The sequence below is a fragment of the Poecilia mexicana genome, unplaced genomic scaffold (genome assembly GCF_051168715.1).
Source record: "Poecilia mexicana isolate PSO_F unplaced genomic scaffold, ASM5116871v1 scaffold_2, whole genome shotgun sequence".
NCBI classification, from domain to species: domain Eukaryota; kingdom Metazoa; phylum Chordata; class Actinopteri; order Cyprinodontiformes; family Poeciliidae; genus Poecilia; species Poecilia mexicana.
The window spans coordinates 49,868,236-49,888,261 of record NW_028263371.1 but is presented as its reverse complement, the minus strand read 5'-3'; the positions used below and the strand labels follow the sequence as shown (position 1 = coordinate 49,888,261).

Below are 20,026 nucleotides of genomic sequence, written 5' to 3'. Positions count from 1 at the left end.
CTTTAAGCAGTAAATTATTGTGCCTCCCACCTTGGACTAATCTGAAAACCCGACAAGGTAATGCGCTTGTTTTTCTAAGTGATACCATACCATACCAACTTTATTTAAAAAGCACTTTAAAACAACCACAGCTGATACAAAGTGCTGTACATTAAAACACAACATAACAATAATAATAATAAAAAATAAAAACTCTTACAGTTTAAAAACAAACATACAATTTAAAACTAGATCCCGCTGGAGTTGAAAGCCAAGTAAAATAGATGGGTTTTAAGACGAGCTTTAAAAGTGATGTTTCGAATTGACAATTAGGAACACATTTTATAAGTTGTAACACGGGCTGGATGCAATAAATGATGTATTCTGCATATGGAATCACACACATTGAGCAATGTGTTTGCCAATAACAACCAGCTCTACTGTGCCAGTAAAAATTAACCTCTTATTCCTAGTTTAGCTTACTGCTTTAAGTTTGATCATTGCACTAAACCCTGTGTCATTAACAAGAACCTCTTTTGGGAAAATCCTAATCTAAGGTCTGCGTGTCCCATGGTCGACCCCTCTTGACAGATAAACAGCTCAGACTCCAATCGCAGCCTTGTGTTTGCCAGTTCAAAGGAGATCTGCTAAAGAACCCTAAAGCCCAACAGAAAGCCCAGGCAAAATCAAAGCACACAAACAAATCCCACAGCAACACATTAAACCCAGACATCACTTTAAACAAATCAAACGCCTTGCTTCAAAAGAGCAGCTAAGCACGCGCATATGAATACACATGCTGACACAATGACATGCAGTTACAGGGCAAACGTATACAGCCAGGCAATCTTAGACTGTGTGTGCAGTTGTGTCTATGTATGCAGCATTTACTCACTGTTAATTACACACAGTATCCCCAGCTCTCATTTAAAGACTCTAATAAAATGTTATTACAGACATAAGCACTTCCACCTGTTGAGCTTTTACTGTGCATCATTTGCCTCTGCACATACTCGTGTGTGTGTGTGTGTGTGTGTGTGTGTGTGTGTGTGTGTGTGTGTGTGTGCATGAGTAAAGCAGACACATGTACTCTACTAATATCTGCACAGTGTGTGCGAGTACAGATTTGCTTGTTCTGTATCTTCAGAAAGGGCCTGAACGCCACCAAAGGACATAAAATGTCCTCTTGCGAACTGCCGGAATAATGCAGCACTAAAGTTTCTTGATCAAACAGTCGATTCCTTTTGTGTGGTTTCTGAGTAAGTGAATTAACCTGAATTGCCTCTTATGAGCAGTTTATCATTGCTCATGGGTTAAATTAGCCATTAAACGATCTGGGAGTCCCAGTTTTGCTGGTTTGGGCAGATCTCAAAGGGGTGCCGTTCAAATTCATTATGACTTGCTAATAAATCTTAGAGAGCCCCAGTTAAAGCTGTGTTAAGCCCTCACATACACAAAGTTAGTCCTCGATTGCTTTAAAACATCTGCTTTACAAAAACAAGTTTTTCTATTAAAACTCCTCTAAAGTGGCTGATTAACTTTAATCACCAGCTCTTTCCGTTGTTGAGGAGTTTGGCATTTTGGTACAAAGCATTGCTTCCATTCACAATGTGACTTGTCCTGCAAAAGTGTTCACATCCCCTGGGTGTTTTTATTTTTTTAAATTTTTCTCACATCACAACCACAGACTTCAATCTAAGCAAAAATACTAACACAGAGGTTTATGAAGGTGTAATAGATGGATTATTATTGTTTTGTTTCCCCAAAAAATATGAAAGAGAGCATGTATTCGTATTCGACCCTTAATAGTATTCATAGTCAATTCCAAATTGACTGAAGCTCCATCAAACTTAATGGAGAAACGTTCATTTTAAGTCCCCAGATTCTTAACTGGATTTAAGGCTGAATTATTGCTCCATGTTCTGTTTGGTTGTCTTCAACCCCTCCATCACACCCAGGAACCTCTTATGTTTAATGTTACTAATATGCAATGCATAGCTTCTTGCTTGCAGGCCAGAAAGTTCAGTATTTATCTCATCTAACCAGAGCACCTTCTTTCACAATTTACTGCACATGGTGTGTGTTAAATTGCAAACTGGTCTTCAAAAGGCTGTCTTTCAACATCTTTTTTTTTTTCACCATTGTTTGATAAAAGACATATTTGTTTAGTGCACTTGTCTCCTAACCCTGACTGTTTAGATGAATGGCCATATCTCTGGGTTTTCTATTGCACTATACTCTTTCCATTTTCACATGATGGATGGAATGGTACTTGGTGAAATCTCCAGAGCTTGGGGCGGTGTTTTCAAACTTTACTCCTGACCTGTCATATTCTTCATGATGGGGTTTGTTCACTAATGATGCACTGTATTTTATTTTGGTATATCAGAGTACAGAGGGTGAATACAACTGCACACCACAATTTTCATTTATGTGTAAATGAAAATTGTGTAAACATTTATTACTAAGCATCAATAATTTTTCTTTCACCCCATAATTAGGTTCTAGGTGATGTTCATCTGTCACTAAAATACAATGGAGTTAGTGACGTAAGATAGCAGAAGCATGAGTGCTTCTCCAAGGCACTGTTTCTTTATGTAGATGATCGTTTTCACTGTAAGTAGTTTGCTTAGATTGTAATCACAGTTGACATTTGTTCAACCACCTACAGTGTAGTAAAAATGAAAATGATAGATATTCTTATTTCAGCTTTATAAAGGCAAGTCAAATTTGACTTGAAAACATAGAAGAAGAAAAAACGGGGATATAAGCTATCACTCAGATGTTGAGCTACAAGCTACAGATGGTAAAAAGGAGTTGAGACAGGTAGCTGCCTTCCTGCAAAGCTGCAGCTTTCTTTCTCTTTGCTCCCCTGCAGTCTGGGCCTGATGGTAAATCGTAATTACCAAGACGCTTGCCAGTAACACAGCAGACTGTTGTGTAGCCAGCACTGTCACCACCTGCCTACCTAATGAAAAGACAGGATTCAACAGAACCTTGACATGGCTCTTAAATCTGCAACATGAACACACAGATGTGTGCCAAACATTTATTTTTGAAGTGCACTCTTTAAATGATAAGGATACTCCGAGGGAAAAAAAAAAACTATTTAGCCAAGACATTTATTGCTTGCTTATGTTTTATTGACTTCAAACTGTGAACTACTGAACAGCCATGTGTGTAGCTTACAGCTGCTTAACAACAGAGGAAGGCTGGACTGTGTTTTTGCAGGAAAATGGATGTGGAATGGATTTTTTTTCAGCAGTGAAAAGCAAAAAGTATTGTTTTAAAACCTGTTCAAAACTTGTAGCTTACGTAATAGAGTTATTTATATGATGCCACAAACTGTCTTTGTCATTTTTAGTTTCAGCCAGAGAGAGGTTGGAGGAGGTAGAGTAGGGGAGAAAGAAATGAGGGAAGGAAGGGCGAATCTCTTTCTACTTTCCGCCCCGCTGTTTGAAGTCTAAAATCTTTTGCAGGGTTTTAAACATCTGTTTCCAAACTGCCAGCAGTCACTAATTAGGGCTAAAAACAAGACGGGACATCGTGAGAACCCTCGGGTGGGCATGAGGCAACATGCACACCCCGTGAAAGGAGAAAAAAAAAGAAAAAAAAAAGAAAAAAAACCCCACGACATTCCTCTGCTTAAAGACTACTCCTCTGAAGGGGGGAGTGGGACAGGGGAAAGACCGGGCTGGAGGGAGGTGAGGTGGTGATAGCAGTAGGTTGCTGGAAGGAAAAGACACAAGAGATGGGTAGGCGTTATTTTACAGCCCCACCTGTCAGTGTTTTCTGTTTTATACAAGGGACCTTGTGTATGCATGTACATGTTTGTGGCTTGTTTTTAATAGGGCTTTATTGTACTTTACAACTGAAGTCGTCAGATGTGAGCTGTTGCAGTTCTTCACTGACTCATTTGCTTCTCCATCTTCGCCTCCACCTTCTGCTTTTTTCTCTTTTATTGCTTTATTTCTCCCTAAGTTATTTACCTTCACCTATAATTGGCTCTGTCTACTGTTAGTGCTCACTGAAGTAATGCTCTCCAGCCTGTGGCCACCTGTAACCTGTTGGAGAGCAGACTCAATATAAAGCTGGTGTGGTACTTAATAATTAACTTCCTTCATTAGACAAAGAAAAGAGTCCATGAAGTGCTTTTTAAAAGATAATTAAGATTCTGTGCTCTGCATTCTAACTAATGTTTTGGAGATCAAGGCATCAGATGTCTAACAACAGTGACATTTGAAGAACACTTTATCTCTACAAAGGTCATCAGAGGCCATCAGTCCTGTCAGAAAGCAGGGGTCTGGAGTCTAAAACCATCACGACCACTGAGACAGACAGAGGAGGGATTTGAACTGGCAACCTACTGGTTACAGGTCAACCCCTACCTGCTGAGTCAGCGTTGCACCCTATTTTATTTTATAGTTTATATAGGAACGCTACAAATATCCACACTGCTGTTAATCTAGTCTATTGATTTTTATTATAATAAGGTTTTCTATAACACAAGGCCACCACAGTAATTATGTCTGAAGGGAACGCGTCTCCCTCACATTTGAAAAATATTTGTTTTGGACCCCAAAACATTTACAATAGAATATTACTTCCCCCAGCAAAGTTACAGCATGTAAATATATTTTACTTGTTAAAATTATCATTATGTGGTATGGCATAAGACAGAAAATGTATGAAAAGAAAGCTCCTCTGCCTTCTCCCAGTCCTCCCAGTACAGACATACACCATCCAGTGAGACATAACCAGAGCCAGGGGGTGGGGGGCTTTAGCGCTGTCAGCCACGCTTGTTCTAAAACCCTCCAAATTGCTTTCTGCTATGCTACAACTGGTTCACCACAAAATTTCCTGCCATGAATGGTAGTTAGCATGGACACTGATGATGCTGGATAATTGGTTGTCCTATATGTTTTTTCTCTGTCATTAGTACATTTAGCACCATGTACATGAGGATGATTGACAGCACTAAGATGCTCCTTCTGTCTCTGTTTGGTTGATTTTGACGGGGCAATTTTGCAGACCGCTAGTGACATTAGGAGAAGGTGGAGGAGCCTGATCTTTTCACAGACTGTCTCATATTACCCTGTCACAACATGGTAACAGTTTTAATAAATATGGAGAAAACATATTTTTGCAAAAGTTACTTAAATGATAGTTTTCACAGAGAGAACTTGCAAACTCCATGCAGAATGATTTGGACAAAGGATCTTCTAGTTGCAAGGCTACGTTGCTACTAACTATGCCACATCCAGCACAAGTTAAATATGTAAAAAATGTTGACCAAAATTATATTTTGAATCAGTGGCCAAGAAGACCTCGAAAATAACATGCCAACACACTACATGTTCATTAGCTATCATGTCACAATACAAGGGGATCACATAATAATGAAAATTAATTTGACAAATTATATCTTTATCACTGTAACTTGAATTGTAAAGCTGCAACGAAGAGCATATTGAATTCTGCACATGTGTTGTTTCAAATTGTACACCAGTGAATGGTAATGGAAGATTTTAACAATACAACATCTCAGATTAACAAAATGTGTCTTGTTAATGAGCATTTCAACTGGATATGTCATTTTATGAAGATAAGCAAAGAAAACAAAACAAAGATACATGTTGTGTCGTGAGACAGCCTGAGTCAATCTGCTTCTTTTAAAACCTGAATTACAATGCAGCACTCATTCAAAACAAAACAACAATTGTGTAACCGAAACCGAGTCAGTCTGTTTAAACAAAATAAGAGGCCTCACAGAGTAAAATATAGGCTTTGTTTAGCTTAGCAATTCATTATTACTCATGTTATATCAACTCCCCTCACTAATAGAAACCTTTTGTCATCAATCTGACAGGCTGCCAGTCTTGGCCAGGATTGTCTTTCATAAGACATTTTTAATCTCAATGGGATTTTCTTGGTGAAATAAAGGCTAAATGCAAAAATAACATCAAATAAATGGCTATATGACTAACTAATGTCCAGCTACAGCAGAGAGGCCAGCTGTTGTTGCATTCGGCTGACGAACGCATTTGTGTTTTGTCTGCAAAATCAAGGGAACAAGAAGTAAACTGATGAAAAGATACGATCCCAAATTACTCTGGAGGAAACGGGGGAACAATGAGCAATTTACGGTTGCTACTTGTCTCTCTGCCACAACAGAGCTGGTCGCTGCCCAGCTTATCAATGTCATAAAATTTTTTGCTTGCGTTCCCCCAAGGGCAAATCCTTTAGAACTAGTCATCAAAAAAAAATGCTTGAGTGTCTTTTCAAAAGGTGGCGGTTTTAATCGTTGCCTTTGAAAAAAATAAAAAATAAACTGGCAAAATTCTCAACTAATTACAACCTCTTGCACCTCCATTAATCTTGTCATAAAAGACATTAATCAAGAGTAAAAAATGTGTTGACAAAAGACAGCCAGTGTGACAACCTTATATCATTATATCATTATCATTTCTGTTAGAAAAAAAAAACAAAAAAAAAAACCTTTGAATTTTGAGTTTCTGTGAAAACAAGATCAGCGGATCCAGTCTTAGAAGAAACAGCAAATGGAATGCACCTCAATATATTCTTAAAAATATGCACTATATATTTAGACTCGACTGTTGTCTTATCCATAAACAGATACCAAAGTTTTTAGTAGCATGTGAAAGAAAAAGCTTGAAAATTGCAATACATTTGCACAGAAAAGACACATTAAGCGTTGGACAAAAACTAAGGAATTATGAGTTTAGAAGTAGGGAACCTTAAAGATGACAGAAACTATCCTAATAATTAAGTCTCAAATCTCCACTTCCTCAACAGAGAAACAGTGTTCACTGCATTTTCATTCAGACTTACTGTTTTATGAAGAAAAGTACTAGTTCTATTATACTAACTATTTAGCAACATTAATAAATATTTTTGCCACTTTCTCTCTATCCTTCTGGAAACATTATGACCAAATTATTAGTGTCACACAACTGAAGTGACAGATGTAGCAAGTTTGTGAAGCTTGTGCAAAGCTTATTATAAACATTTAGCATCAGACCTGAAATGTCTTGTCATCTAGATCTCATTGTTTTATTTTGTTTGTTTTAATTTGTTGGACAGTCACAGAATTGAGCATCAATGTAATGTAATAAAAGAACCACTTAGATGAACAAATGAAAAGTAGGTGTGCTTTGATGCATAATGATGTGATGCAATTATTTATTTGAGAATGAAAAGAAAACTTATTAAATCAGCAGTCTCTTATGTTTGTATGTATTATTTGAAACTAAATACCCAGGTCTATGTATTGCAAATAAGAATAAAGTAATGTAAATGTAAACATCATAGCTCCAGTAACAGCAGTAAGAATTGTTGTTGATTTTCTGTTTTTCGATCTATTTTCAATAGGAAGTGTGCAATTTTGCACAGAAACTTTTCTGCACTGTTGACCAATTGAGCCATTTCATCTTTTGTTATGAAACCAAGCCACATAATACTACACTCTAAAGGTCAGCACAGAAACAAACTGCAGTGTTGAACCAAAAATTGTTGTTTTTGTTTTTACAGAACACTGCAAATATTGCATGAAGATAGTAGCAATTAGCATTATGCAGTTGAAACCAGATATTTACATAAACTGATTACAAAGACAAATGCATTGTTTTCTCACAGTCTGAAGTTAAATCAGACCAAACTTTTCTTGTTTTAGTTTAGTTAGACTAACCAAAATTATGTCTATTTGCTAAATCACAGAGAACATTATTTTGTAACTTCCATCAATTTCAAAAGTTTACATGCATTTGGTCTGTATCAGGGACCAAATCTATGCACCTGAAACATTTTAAAAAACTGTCGTTTATACATTTTTTTGCTTTGTGTCAAAACTTTCAGGCTTCCACAAACTTCTAACAGGCTAACTGACACATTAAGTTAATTGGAGTCACACCTGTGGATGTATTTCAAGGCCACCCCTGGAACACACGGTTTCCTAGTTTGACACGATTGGAAATTCAACAGAAATCAGCCAAGATATCAGGAAGAGAATTATGCAACTGCACAAGTCTGGCTCATCGTTTGAAACAATTTAACAGCACTTGAAGGTGCCGCGTTCATCTGTTCAAACAATTTTATACAAGTATTGACATGATCGGAATGTCCAACCATCAAAATGCTTATGAAGATGGTTTCTGTGTCCCAGAGATGAACGTCTTTTGTTCCCAAATGTGCAGATATACTCCAGAACAAAAACTACCTTGTGGTAAAGGCGGTGTCATCATCCGCAGTCAAACTGTCCTGTATCTGACATGGGCTGAACGGCCCCTCAGAGAGGAAAAAGCCTTTACTTAAAATGAAACATGAAAATCCAGATTGTAGTTTGCAGATGCACATAGGGACAAATATCTTAATTTTTGGAGGCATGTCCTGTGGTCTGATAAAAATAAATTTGAAATGTTTGGTCATAATTGCCACTGTTATATCTGGAGCAAGAACAGGGATAGTTGCCCCAGCTAGCTGCCAAGTATGTGGGTGGCAGCATCATGTTGTGGAACTGTTTTGTTTTGCTGCAGGAGGAACTGGTCCACTTCATAAAATAGATGGCATCATGAGGTAAGAACATTATGAAGAAACATTGAAGGGACCTCTAAAGACATCAGCCAGGAAGGAAAAGCTAAAGGACAAAACAGTCAGTGTTCTCAGTCCTATGGAGAGAAAATGTGGGGAGATGTAAAAAGGCATGTGTGAGTGAGGTGAGCTACAAAATGGACTCTGTTACACCAGTTTCGTTAGGAGGAATGGACCAGAACTCAAGCAAACTATTGTGAGAAGTTTGTGGAAGAAAACCCAAAAGGTCTGACCACATGTCATAGAGTTTTAAAGACAGTTATCCCTGACACTGACCAACTCTAACTAAGCTAAAACAAGAAAAGTTTGGACAGTTTCAACTTCAGACAGTGAGGAAAAATGGAATTGTGTCTTTTTATTCAGTGTATAACTGTATTTGCACAGCGTATTGGGGTATAAATAGCTGTGACCAAGAAATAAAGAAATATCAAAAGTCACGATTTATCAAATCTAATCACCCACATACATTTTCATGTTAGAACAACCTACTAGTCAAGAAAAGCTTAGTTGTTTAGAAACAACATACTATTTTTTTGGGAGGGTCCTGTATTATTTGTTGACAGACTTCTTAAAAGCCTTGTTTATATGCAATTTTACCCCAACACATCATGTTATAAGTCTCAGTGTGCTAGTAGATCACATTAAACGTTTCAACGCAGTTTTGTTGGACATGCCTTGCGTTTTGTGTCCCGACTCAGAGATTCTTTTACATTTCTCTTTTGGCTTGTAAAACTCAAGATGGATACAACAAAGTGGCAAACTGCAAGCCTCAACGCAGCAATCCATAAACCAATGGCTGACATTATTAGTGATTAATGTAGTAATTAATCTTTAAATTGCTATATAAACAGTTTTAAGAGCCCTTCGTATTATGTTGTGCAGACACTCACCTGCCTCCCAACTTTATTATTATGCAACCTCATTCTTGCATGGATGTCTCTGTAGGTTTCGCGGGCATCCAGGAAGTCCCTTGAGAACTTTTCCCCGAATTCCACATCAGGGCTGCAGCCACCCCACTCCCAGGAGTCTGGCTGCATTCCGGAGAGCTCGGCGGGGTAGTGCTCCATCACACCGTGAACCATCCCTTTCCCTCTCTGGATGGCCTCCAGCTGTAAGCGGCTGAGCTTGAGTCGAAATGCCTCCTCGTCCCCGCGCCGCTTCTCGTCGCAGCCGCATGCTTTCAGTTTTCCCATGGAGCAGGCATTGGCCACTGCGTGCACCACCCCAGCTGCTGCGATCGCATATGCAAAGGCACTCTCTCGAAAACCTGTGGGTACAGCCAGTTTATAAGTAAAAAAGCTCAAGCTGAAGGACACAGTAAGCTTTTAACAGGAAAAAAAAAGCATATGTTTAGAAAAAAGATCATTTCAATGTAAATGACTGATGCTTGAGAAAGAATAGCATCAGAACGACATAAATGAAAGCATAGGGGACAATTAACAAACACAGCAAAACACATACTTTTTAAATAAGGATTGTATGTGTCAGACCAGCTAAAAGAATTTACTTATTGTGAAGGGTAAGACAAAAAAGGTATAGTTTTTTTTTTTTCAGATAAAAGTCTGAAAACAAGTCTGTATTAAGATAACTTCATTTTATCTCAATTAAACCAGCTTCGTTGTCCTGTTCCTTGTCCAGCTTCCCTGTCCTTTCACAGAAAAGTAACCCCACTTTATGACTGTACCACCACTATGCTATACTATGGGTGTAGTGTATTAAGGCTTATCTGCAATTTTAGGATGTTTTCACAACCGGACAGTCTTTTGGTCGACTTTATTTTCTGAACTAAAAGCAGACTTTTTTGTCAGTTTGTTTAATGGGGTTTGCTTTCACACTGTGCTTTTCTGCAAGCACAATGTAAACAAAGCCATGCGGGTGACGATCACTGCCCCCATTTGACAGAAATGATGGGGGACAAAGCACAGCAAAAACTAACTTTTGTAAGTTCTTCTTGCTGCATTTCAGTTGTTGATATTTGTGCTGTTATTGCAACTACAACGCCATTCAAAAAGTCATGACCCGCTCATACAGCGAGGGTTGGGATTTTTTAAATTTCTCAACGACATGGCCAAATGCGAGCTGTAAGCTGAATGAGACAGGATGTTGACTCACAACATTCTGCCAGCAGTATCGCTGAGAAGAAAACAGTATGATTTCAGTACAATCAGTACATGCAGCAGTACCATTAGCAACGTTGAAGGGCTCATTTTTACCAATATGCCCAGTAGCAGTGAGCCATGAAGCCCAAAAAGATGTAATATTCTAATATTCAAAGACGCAACATTTTCTTTACACCAAACGAAACTTAGGAAAGAATTTGTGACGCTCAATGACTGCGCAAATCATCACTCAACAGCTTTGCATACCTTATGAGAGATATTACAAATATTGTTTCCTTGTATCATATCACTAAGCAAGCAAACACTCAAAATGCATGAGGAAATACAAGAGACAATAACAGTTAAGTAGTTTCTCCTGGTAGACCAGAAGAACATGAACAAACTGTTACCACTCCCATTCAACAACACAAAAGGCAATCACCGACCGTGACAAATGTGGCTTGTGTCTTTTTGTGTTTGTCCTGCTGCTATAGATATACAGCACTTTACAAAGGTAGTCAAACCAACTGACATTTATTACAATGTCAAGTTACAACCACACCGACAGGGAAATCATATGTGATAGACCAACACCAAATAAAGCAGAACTCAAAAAAAATAAAAATAAAATCTAGCTGGTTTTACAGAAATTCTTAACTGAAGACAAAATATCTGAAAAGTGCGGCATCTTTTTAAACTTTACGTCAATGCTTTTGCAGCCCATTTTCAGAATATTTGCAGCTGAAATACTTTTTGGTTGGTAGCTACAAGGTTTGGAAATTGGAACACTGAAACTGTTGCCCTTTTCTGCATGACAATATCAGCTTTCATTTCTCTGCCACAAAGTCACATCTCTGTGTAGAGAATATTCTGACAAATGAAAATACTTTGACATAAACCACTCACTTGTTTCTGTGGTTAAATATGTAATGGAATTTTCCTAACTGAAAAAAATAAATAAATAAATAAATCATGCCACAGCATGATGCTGCTGTCATCATGTTTCAGAGTATAGATAGTGTGTATCCTTGGTTGTCATGTTGCTGTTTTTGCTCACTAATGACCCTTGAATGTCACAAAATGCTTCATTTATATCGACATAACATTACACAGATGGACTTGATTCACTAATTTGATGGCCTCTGAAGCTAAACTGTTGCAATAGGTTTTAATTAGGGGGATCATCATAAAGAGGACAAATTACAAGTCAACAAAACACACAAATCAACACACAATTTTTACCTTTTATTTTTTTACTCCTCCAACTCCCAAAACTGTGCTATAATTGTGTTGGTCTATCATATAAGATCCAAATAAACTACATTGGATTGTGGTGGTGACATGACAAAATGTGGAAAACATCAAGACCTATGAATGTTTTTGCAAGGTCTGCTTGGAGATTAAATAAACCAGCACTAATAAGAAGTCAGGGATAAAAATATTTCTGACTTTGACCTAACCTACTCCTTATGTTATTTTGATCTTTTGTACAGATCATAATCATCAGTCAGCTTGATTACTCATTTGTGCTTCTGGATGATCTAGTTTGATTCTTCCTCTGACTTTCATCTTTTTAAATGTGGTGCTGAAAACTTAATGAAAAATGTATTTGTTTATTCTAGACAAGCTGCTTGTGCCATATTGTGGCTTTTGCCTTGTAATCAAGCCAAATTGGCTCGAAGGATCACTGCAAGAACGGGACGTGATTCAATACCTGTGTGTGGGTTCTCTTGACTGTGTAACCGATGTAACCTCGACAGCTACACGCACATTTTTCTCCTTGATAGCAAATGCAAATTAATGTGTCATTTTTAGGTGCAGTCTTACTTTGCACAAACAGACGTGTGCATGCATTTGCACTGTGAGAAAAAACCCAAATATTTATTTATGGAACTCTTGAATAATACTGGTTGAAGGGAGACATATTAACCCGTCCCATCTGGGGTTTCTGCTGTTAGATCTGAGCTTTTTGTCTATGAAGGTGCCATCAGTTTCTTTAAAAGCAGCCCCACTGGGATCCACTTACTGGTTTAGAAAACAGTGAAGACTAGAATGGAAACTTGTAAAGCAAACATGAAAAGAAACCACTCAGGGGTTTACAGTGCAACAGTTTGAAAGGGGGAAATGATCCAAGCTGCTTGTTGGAGTCATATAAAACTATTAACTTCCCTTTTTAGTGCAGTTTGAGGTTACTTCCTTCTTTCTACACATGTCAGAAAACGTAAAACTGCTTTGTTTTTGCAAGAATATGGTGTAACGTTTGACGCAGTTGCTGCCGTACTGAAATTCTTTGCTCAGCATATATAGCCTAATGATGAACACATAAAACGTCAAAGGCAGTCGTATACGGACTAAACAAGAGAGTCTTGCACAAAATAAGAACAGTCATTTGCAATGGCACAATAACGAAAGGTTTAAAACTTTGTATTCTCAGAGTATCTAAACCAAATCTGAAGCATTTTACTCATGCGGACGGATTGGAAACAAATTGCACATGTTTTAGGGGCACCCTTTATGTCAACAATTACAAGTGCAATATGCAAAAGGCTGAATCAGGAAAAAAAATATTTAAGAAAAAAATAGTCTTTGATGTTTTCCTGAACATAACTCTCTACCTTTTAACATTTGAATTTCAGTTAAGAATGTAATAAAATCAGAAGCCAGAAATACCTTTCTGGAATTTACATAAAACTTTCACCCAAAGAGTTTTATATGTTTAAAAAAAATGTCATCACAAAAATGTCGTTATTAGTATGTGTTGATTTATTACTTGGAAGATCAAACTTTTATTCATTTCAAGCAAACACCTTCAAGCTGGGTTGTGATGATTCACTGCGGATCCACCTCAAAGACTTCTTACGAAGACAATTCAACAATTTTGGCTGCAAAGAAGAACCCTTCTTTAAGCATCTCAGCTGTCTCACATAGATACCAAAACTCTCAGGACTTCACACAAATTATGTATAGAGTGGTGTGTGTAGTGTGTGATGCTTTAGCACTTGCATAAATTTAGTTAGTTGCTGGAACTGTAAGTTTTGCTGTCAAATTGAATTGGAGGACAGTAATTCAAAGCACACCAGCACATTGACCTCTGGATGGCTCAGACCACATAAACAAAACAAAAGTTTTGAAATGGCCTAGTGAAAGTCTGGTCTTTAATCAAATTCAGATTTTGTTGCATAACTTTAACTGTGAAGTCTTTTATTGTAAGCACTTGCTTTTTCAAAGTGACAGGTATGTTTAAATGACATCATTATTTGAAAATAACTATTTATCTAGGGTTTCTATTTGTTGATAAGAAACCATTTGAACAGTGCAAAAATGCAAAATCTCATCAAGCACTTTAGATTTAGTTTCTAGTGCAAATATCTTAGTACACTTGAAATAAGACAAAACTAACTTAAAAGTAACTTTTCAAACATAAAACATACCGGAGCAGGTTTTATGTCACATATAACAGGAAAAATGTCTTGTTATAAGTGAAATAATATGCCAGTGGAACTAGTCATTTGACAATATTAAGGAATTATTGACTTAAAACAAGCTCCTATATATATATATATATATCTGAAAAGTTACTTTTAAGTTAGTCTTGTCTTATTTCAAGTGTGTTAAGATATTTCCAGAAACTAGATTAAAAAATGTTTGATAAATTGCAGATTGATTTCTGCAGTGAAACATTTAAGAGTGACTAAAAATAAAAAAATAAAAATAAAAATAAAAAGATAAAGTAATGAATTCTGTAAAATCCTTTTCTACAGGACTGAAAATGGGAAATTAATGACACACAAGTGGATTTAATTTACTAACTGAATTCTGAAGACACTGCAATTATTTCTCAAATTTTGAGCAAAGAGTCTAAATACCTTCTAGTTTTAAAATTTTAATTTGGAATTTTTTATTCTACAGAAACCGACTAAACAGGTTTATTTCATTTTTATTTCTTCATTATGCATTACTTTCATTTGGCTTACAAAAAAAAAAAACATTCACAGAGGTTTGTGGTTTCAACGTGACACAATTTGAAAAAGTTTGAGGGATATGAATACTTTTAAGGACGGCACATATATTTCATAACACCTTGGGAAGAAATGTGGTTGGTTGTATTGGAGTGCTGTGCGGCTCACCCACTCTTAACATCTAATCAGCTAGTGCTCTGCGACTTGCTTAATTGGCAGCTCAGGGCGATGGGTTCACCTTAACCCCCCTACCACACTGGTTGTTACATAAAACAGAGAAAGGAAAAAGGTTTTTTAGGCCTGGCTTGAAAGCAGTCTTTTTAAAATTGCCTTCTTTAATGGCTTGGAGCCAGGAAGTTAGGAAGCCAAAGAGCCAAGTTGACGAGTAGGTATGAAGTCAGAGGCGGCGACCGCATTCCTTCAATCAAATCAATAGCACTGCTATAACTCCACTGCCAATTTTATGAAGGTACAAGCACATCGTGTTGAGGCATAGCCCGTTTAATTAGTTTATGTGGGATGGATCAAAGGTGGTTTAAATGGGGGCCACATCCCAGAACCTTAAGTACCTCTCACAAAACACTTGCAAGTCAGGCCTGAGACAACCTTTTCCTGTCTTGGTGTGAATTAGGTAAGGAGCAAGGTGGCATGAGGGTTTGAAGTCAACCTGCTGCTTTTAAGCCTCTGAATTGCCAAGAGAGGCACTTACAAAGACATGCTGGTGGGTAGGTGTGAAACTGAGAGTGGTAAGAGTAGTACCCCAGTCTAACCAATGAATACGCTGGCAATTCCTGCTTTCAGATGTCTGCTTCATGGAGGTAAGCAAGCTTTGTCCAAGGTCAGACCTTTCATAAAAAGTCAATAACTGAACATTTTAGTGTTACATTTATATATTATGAACTAAATGAATACTTAAAGTATTTCTGCATTAGGCAGTTTTATGTTAATGGAGGCCAAGAAAGCTTGTAGTCATTGTCACTAAAGACAATGTAAAGCATGGCATAAATCACATTTTAATTATTGTATCAAAATTTGCATTTTGTCATGTTGGAAGTGACATAAAAGTTTGATTTTCTATAACCAAAATCTAAAATTAGCTCTTTAGCTTATAAATTATAAACTGCCATCTTGTTTTCTGAAAGTTGCAGGTGAATTATAGTAATTAAAAAGCTATCTTTGGTTATTTTTTTTTTTTATTATTTTTATGAGAAATAATACTCTAACTTAAACTTTCATGTACATAACTTGAAGGAATTCCCCATCTGCCACCTCTACCCTAACAATTTGACCTGCATAGGGTGGGAGAGGAGAGATGGCACTTAGGCACACCCCCATACATCGAAAGCTTGTTTTAGCTCCTGTCCGGCTCTGCTCTGGGCTCCTCCACGCGGGTCCCCGGAAGACTTGGGAACAAATCAATCTAACAAATAATTCACCGGCTGCGGCACGCCCGGCTGAACTGATGGCAGAGGAAGTGGCAAAATGAATTAAAGTTTCAAAGGAAACTGTCACTTTGTGTTACAGAAACCGACTAAACAGGTTTATGCTTTTGCCTCCGAGAGTTGGGAAAGTGCTGAGAGCAAATTCACAAGTACTTGCTCTGGCAAGGGAAGTAAAAGCATTAGGAGCAGGCGCAGTGACAGATAAGGAGAGGCAAAACGAAAGAAAGAATGACAGAGTGAGACGGTCCGATTCTCCTACTTCTGTTGATCCACGTCTTGCTTGGGTTCCTCCTTAGCCTAGTTTTTAATGCAAGCTGAGTAAGAATGAACACGAGCCCAGAAAATTCACAGGAGACCATCAGCAGAGATCTGTGGCGTAGCCTGAGGATCCAACAGCTTCTGATGCAGCAAAATTAGACTTCTAAATTGTTTATATTGTACTATCCAATGACATGTCTTGCTTTTTAAAACTATTAATAAAGTTAGTTAAACAATTCTGGTTTGGCCTACTCCGTCTATGCATGTAAGACGGTCATATCTAGTTCCACAGGCAGTTTTGCTGAAAAGCATGGCAGATTTCATCTAATTCGGGACTGTAAACATGTCTCACTGAAAGCACCGCCGCTCTGCAGTAGCTGCACGCAATAATGGCTGCAACATGTTAACTTGTATCCATTTTTCAGCTTCTGTGGAGGGGATCGTATCAACATGCAACAGATGAATCATCTGATTTAAAGAGGTTGTTTATGTCAGTGGTTTGGAGTTTCTGCACCCGAGGCGAACCAGGGATGCCAGACAACTACTGTAGCAACTGCCTGCACTAATAATGACAAACAGCCTTTGAATGAGGCAGTTATGAGGGAAAGTAAGGCCAGCGGTGCGCAAGCTTACAGTGCATTGAAAAAAAAGTTTCTTTTCAGTAGTAGCACAAACTTACTTAAGCCTGAAACTCTAAAGATCTGCATGAATGCTAGAGATGAAATACGCACAGTGTCTTGCTAAAGTATTCATAGCTCTTGGACTTTCTTGCATTTTTTTTCAGTTTACAGACTGAAACTTCAGTGCTTTTCATTAACTTCTTATGTAATACTTCAACACAGTGCATACAATTAAGAAATGAAAGAAAAGTGATTTATGGCTTTAAAATAAAATCTCAGAAGTGTGATATTAATTTGGTTTCATTTCGCTGCAGGCTACAACTGTTTTTTTTGTTTGTTTTTTTTGCATTTAGAAACAAATTTTTTCACCTTCTTTCATTTTAGCAAAGTAACACATTTTAGATAAGATTGGGACATTCAAGAGTCACTACAGAATCTCACCTGTACTTCAGACAAGACTTTAAATGGATCATTTTAAAAAATGAACATGCTTTGATCTGGGTCATTCCATTGTAGCCCTGACTGTCTATTTAAAGTGATTGAATTGCTGGAAGGGAATGGCTTTTTCCCATTCCCTTCCAGCAATGGAAGACCGTCATTCATAATCCAGTCAACCATGACCAGCTTTCCTGCGCACAATTATAAAAAACATGAGGGAAACATGGTAGTGGCAGCGTAATACTGCCACTACCATGTTCCGTTGTGGAAAAGGGTGTGTTACGGTAAAAAGCAGTTTAAGTTTTCCTTCACACAGACAATTTTTGCATATGGGCCATAATGTTAAAGTTTGATCTCATTTTACCAGATATTTACAGTCACAAACCTTAAATGGGATTTTTTTTTGATGCCACTTAAAAAAACTGTGCATGTTAGTGTTAAGCCAACATATTAAAATCTAAATGAAATGCATTGAAGTGTGGTTTTCAAAATATATTTTCCACTAATCTATCAATCAATCAATCAATCAAATTTTCTTTGTATAGCACATTTCAGCAGCAAGGCATTTCAAAGTGCTTTACATAATTAAAAACAGAGCCAGAGTCATGTAACATTGAATAAACAGTGAGAAAGAGAAAGAGAGCTTGAAAAAAAAGGTTGATACACTAATGTATCAATATTTGTGGAAAATAATGCAAAAATAATCTGGCATACAAAATAAATTAACAGAAAACTAAAAGGAATCTTACTTTTCTTTAAGTTTTCTTCCAAACCTCAGAGCTGTTTAGTAATAGGGACCTTCTGGATAAATAATAATATAAACACACCTCCAGATATATAGTTGCCAAGTATATTTTCTTTTTAATTTTGTTTTGCACTTTTTTTATGCTGAAAATAATATTTTATTAGGAATAAATTAACTGAAAGCCAACCTAACCCAAAACTGAAACTATCAGCCACATGTTCCAACTGTCCAGGTGCTCCGGCTACTAAGAAATTGATGCCTTTTCCAGTCAATGACCTGGGATGAGACCATCTGAAGGCTTCTCCGCTCAAAATATCCCCTTTCATCCTTTGTGGCTAACTCGCAAAGCTCCGAGCACAACAAAGCATCGGAGAAAACCGATCTGCAGCAGGTTTGGTAATCTGAAGTTGACTAGTTTCTTTTGAAGTTATCTGCTCCTTTGTGTGGGTTTTTGAGGAGCAACAGTAATGTGGTTGGGAAGGTCTGCTGGTGACTGGAGATAACCCGACCACTGGACGGCATCTTGCAAGGTGGCATTGATGAAAATGCAAAATGATCTCTTTGTGCAGTTTTTTTTTTTTTTTTTTTAAGCTTTGAAGAACAATATTATATTAACCGTTGTTTGGGATCTTTTGTATCGCTGTACTGGCTAATCTCTCTGTAAGCCTGTGCTTTAAAGGGACTTCATTGAAGTGTATTTGAGGAGAAAACCACAAGCCATTTGAAATCTAAATTTCTGGTACTCTGTGTTGACTGCTGAACTTTATCTTTTATGAATTTGAACATTACTTCCGTTAGAAAATTCTAAATTTTGCCTTTCACAACTCTAAGAGTTTTTTTTTTAATTGGGATGCAAACAGCCACATGACAGATAAAGCAAAAGACTCAGAAGGGTGCAGTAAAACTGACCTCTTTTAAAGACTATGCTGTCGTAGGGGATTTTGTTTCTTGTCTCCAGGCTGGAGCAGTTCCAGCGGTGCCCTCTGAACTGGTGCTGGCACTCGTGGATGGCGATCTGGATCCCCTGGATTGCCGAAGCCGTCACATCCGGATTGCGCATGCACACCTCCAGCTGGCGTTTCGTCAAACCGGGTAGCGTCATGCAAACTGTGTTGGCATTCAGGATGGGTTCAATGTTGTGAAGCTTCAGACCTAAGATCTCATTGGAATCCACCCTGTGAGGAGCAAAAGTTGGGGGTTATTAGCAGGACGGCTCTGTGGTCCAGACCTTCTTGCCTCCGCTCGGCCAGGTTTTGTTAGACACTAAAGTCTAGTTAAGACCACCAAGTCTCCTTGAATGTGACCCCAATATTCAGTTCCCACAGTAACACAAAGATGGCTCAAGTGCACAGTCTCCATTGTGGCTGGGTAGTGTAAAACGTAAAAAAAATACATGATTAACTGTCACACAACCAGCTCCAGATGTGTCCACTTTTTTAAGCACTTTCTTGCTTTGTTTGTTTTATTTGTGACTCAGATGATAGTTTTTAGCAGTGTTGCCATTTGTAAGTGCAATAATACATCATGAAACTTATTTTACATTAATGTAAACAGTCTGGAATTAAATAAAACAAGACGGTTGTCATATAATAAGCCGATGATTCTTAAGTGCCATTTTTAGTACAGCAGTGGAAAACCCCCTGTGATGTTTCCTCATAAATCATGTCTGGAGATATAACTTAGCAAACATTTTCTAATTAACTGTAAAGTTATTTTCAGCCGAGAGAAGTTTGTGCTGCAGATCAATCATGTGAAACAGCATTCAGCCGACGGCACTTTCAGAGTTCTTTCCAACTCGACAAAGAAGCAGTAACGGCAGCGAGAATGAAAAACTTGAGCACTGAAAGATCTGAAAGGTGTCCAGCTTTTCCTTTCATCA

The 20,026-nt window shown here is 37.6% G+C and overlaps 1 protein-coding gene across 1 annotated transcript in view; it reads right to left on the bottom strand.

The window, feature by feature from the left end:
- Window positions 1-20,026, bottom strand: part of wnt10a (wingless-type MMTV integration site family, member 10a) — a 31,774-nt gene that overhangs the window by 10,225 nt on the left and 1,523 nt on the right. The window contains exons 2-3 of the mRNA XM_014986004.2: window positions 19,057-19,322; window positions 9,477-9,853 (exon numbers count right to left, since the gene is read on the bottom strand). Coding sequence (XP_014841490.1) covers window positions 9,477-9,853; window positions 19,057-19,322 — 643 coding nt within the window. The remainder of the gene's footprint in view (window positions 1-9,476; window positions 9,854-19,056; window positions 19,323-20,026) is intronic.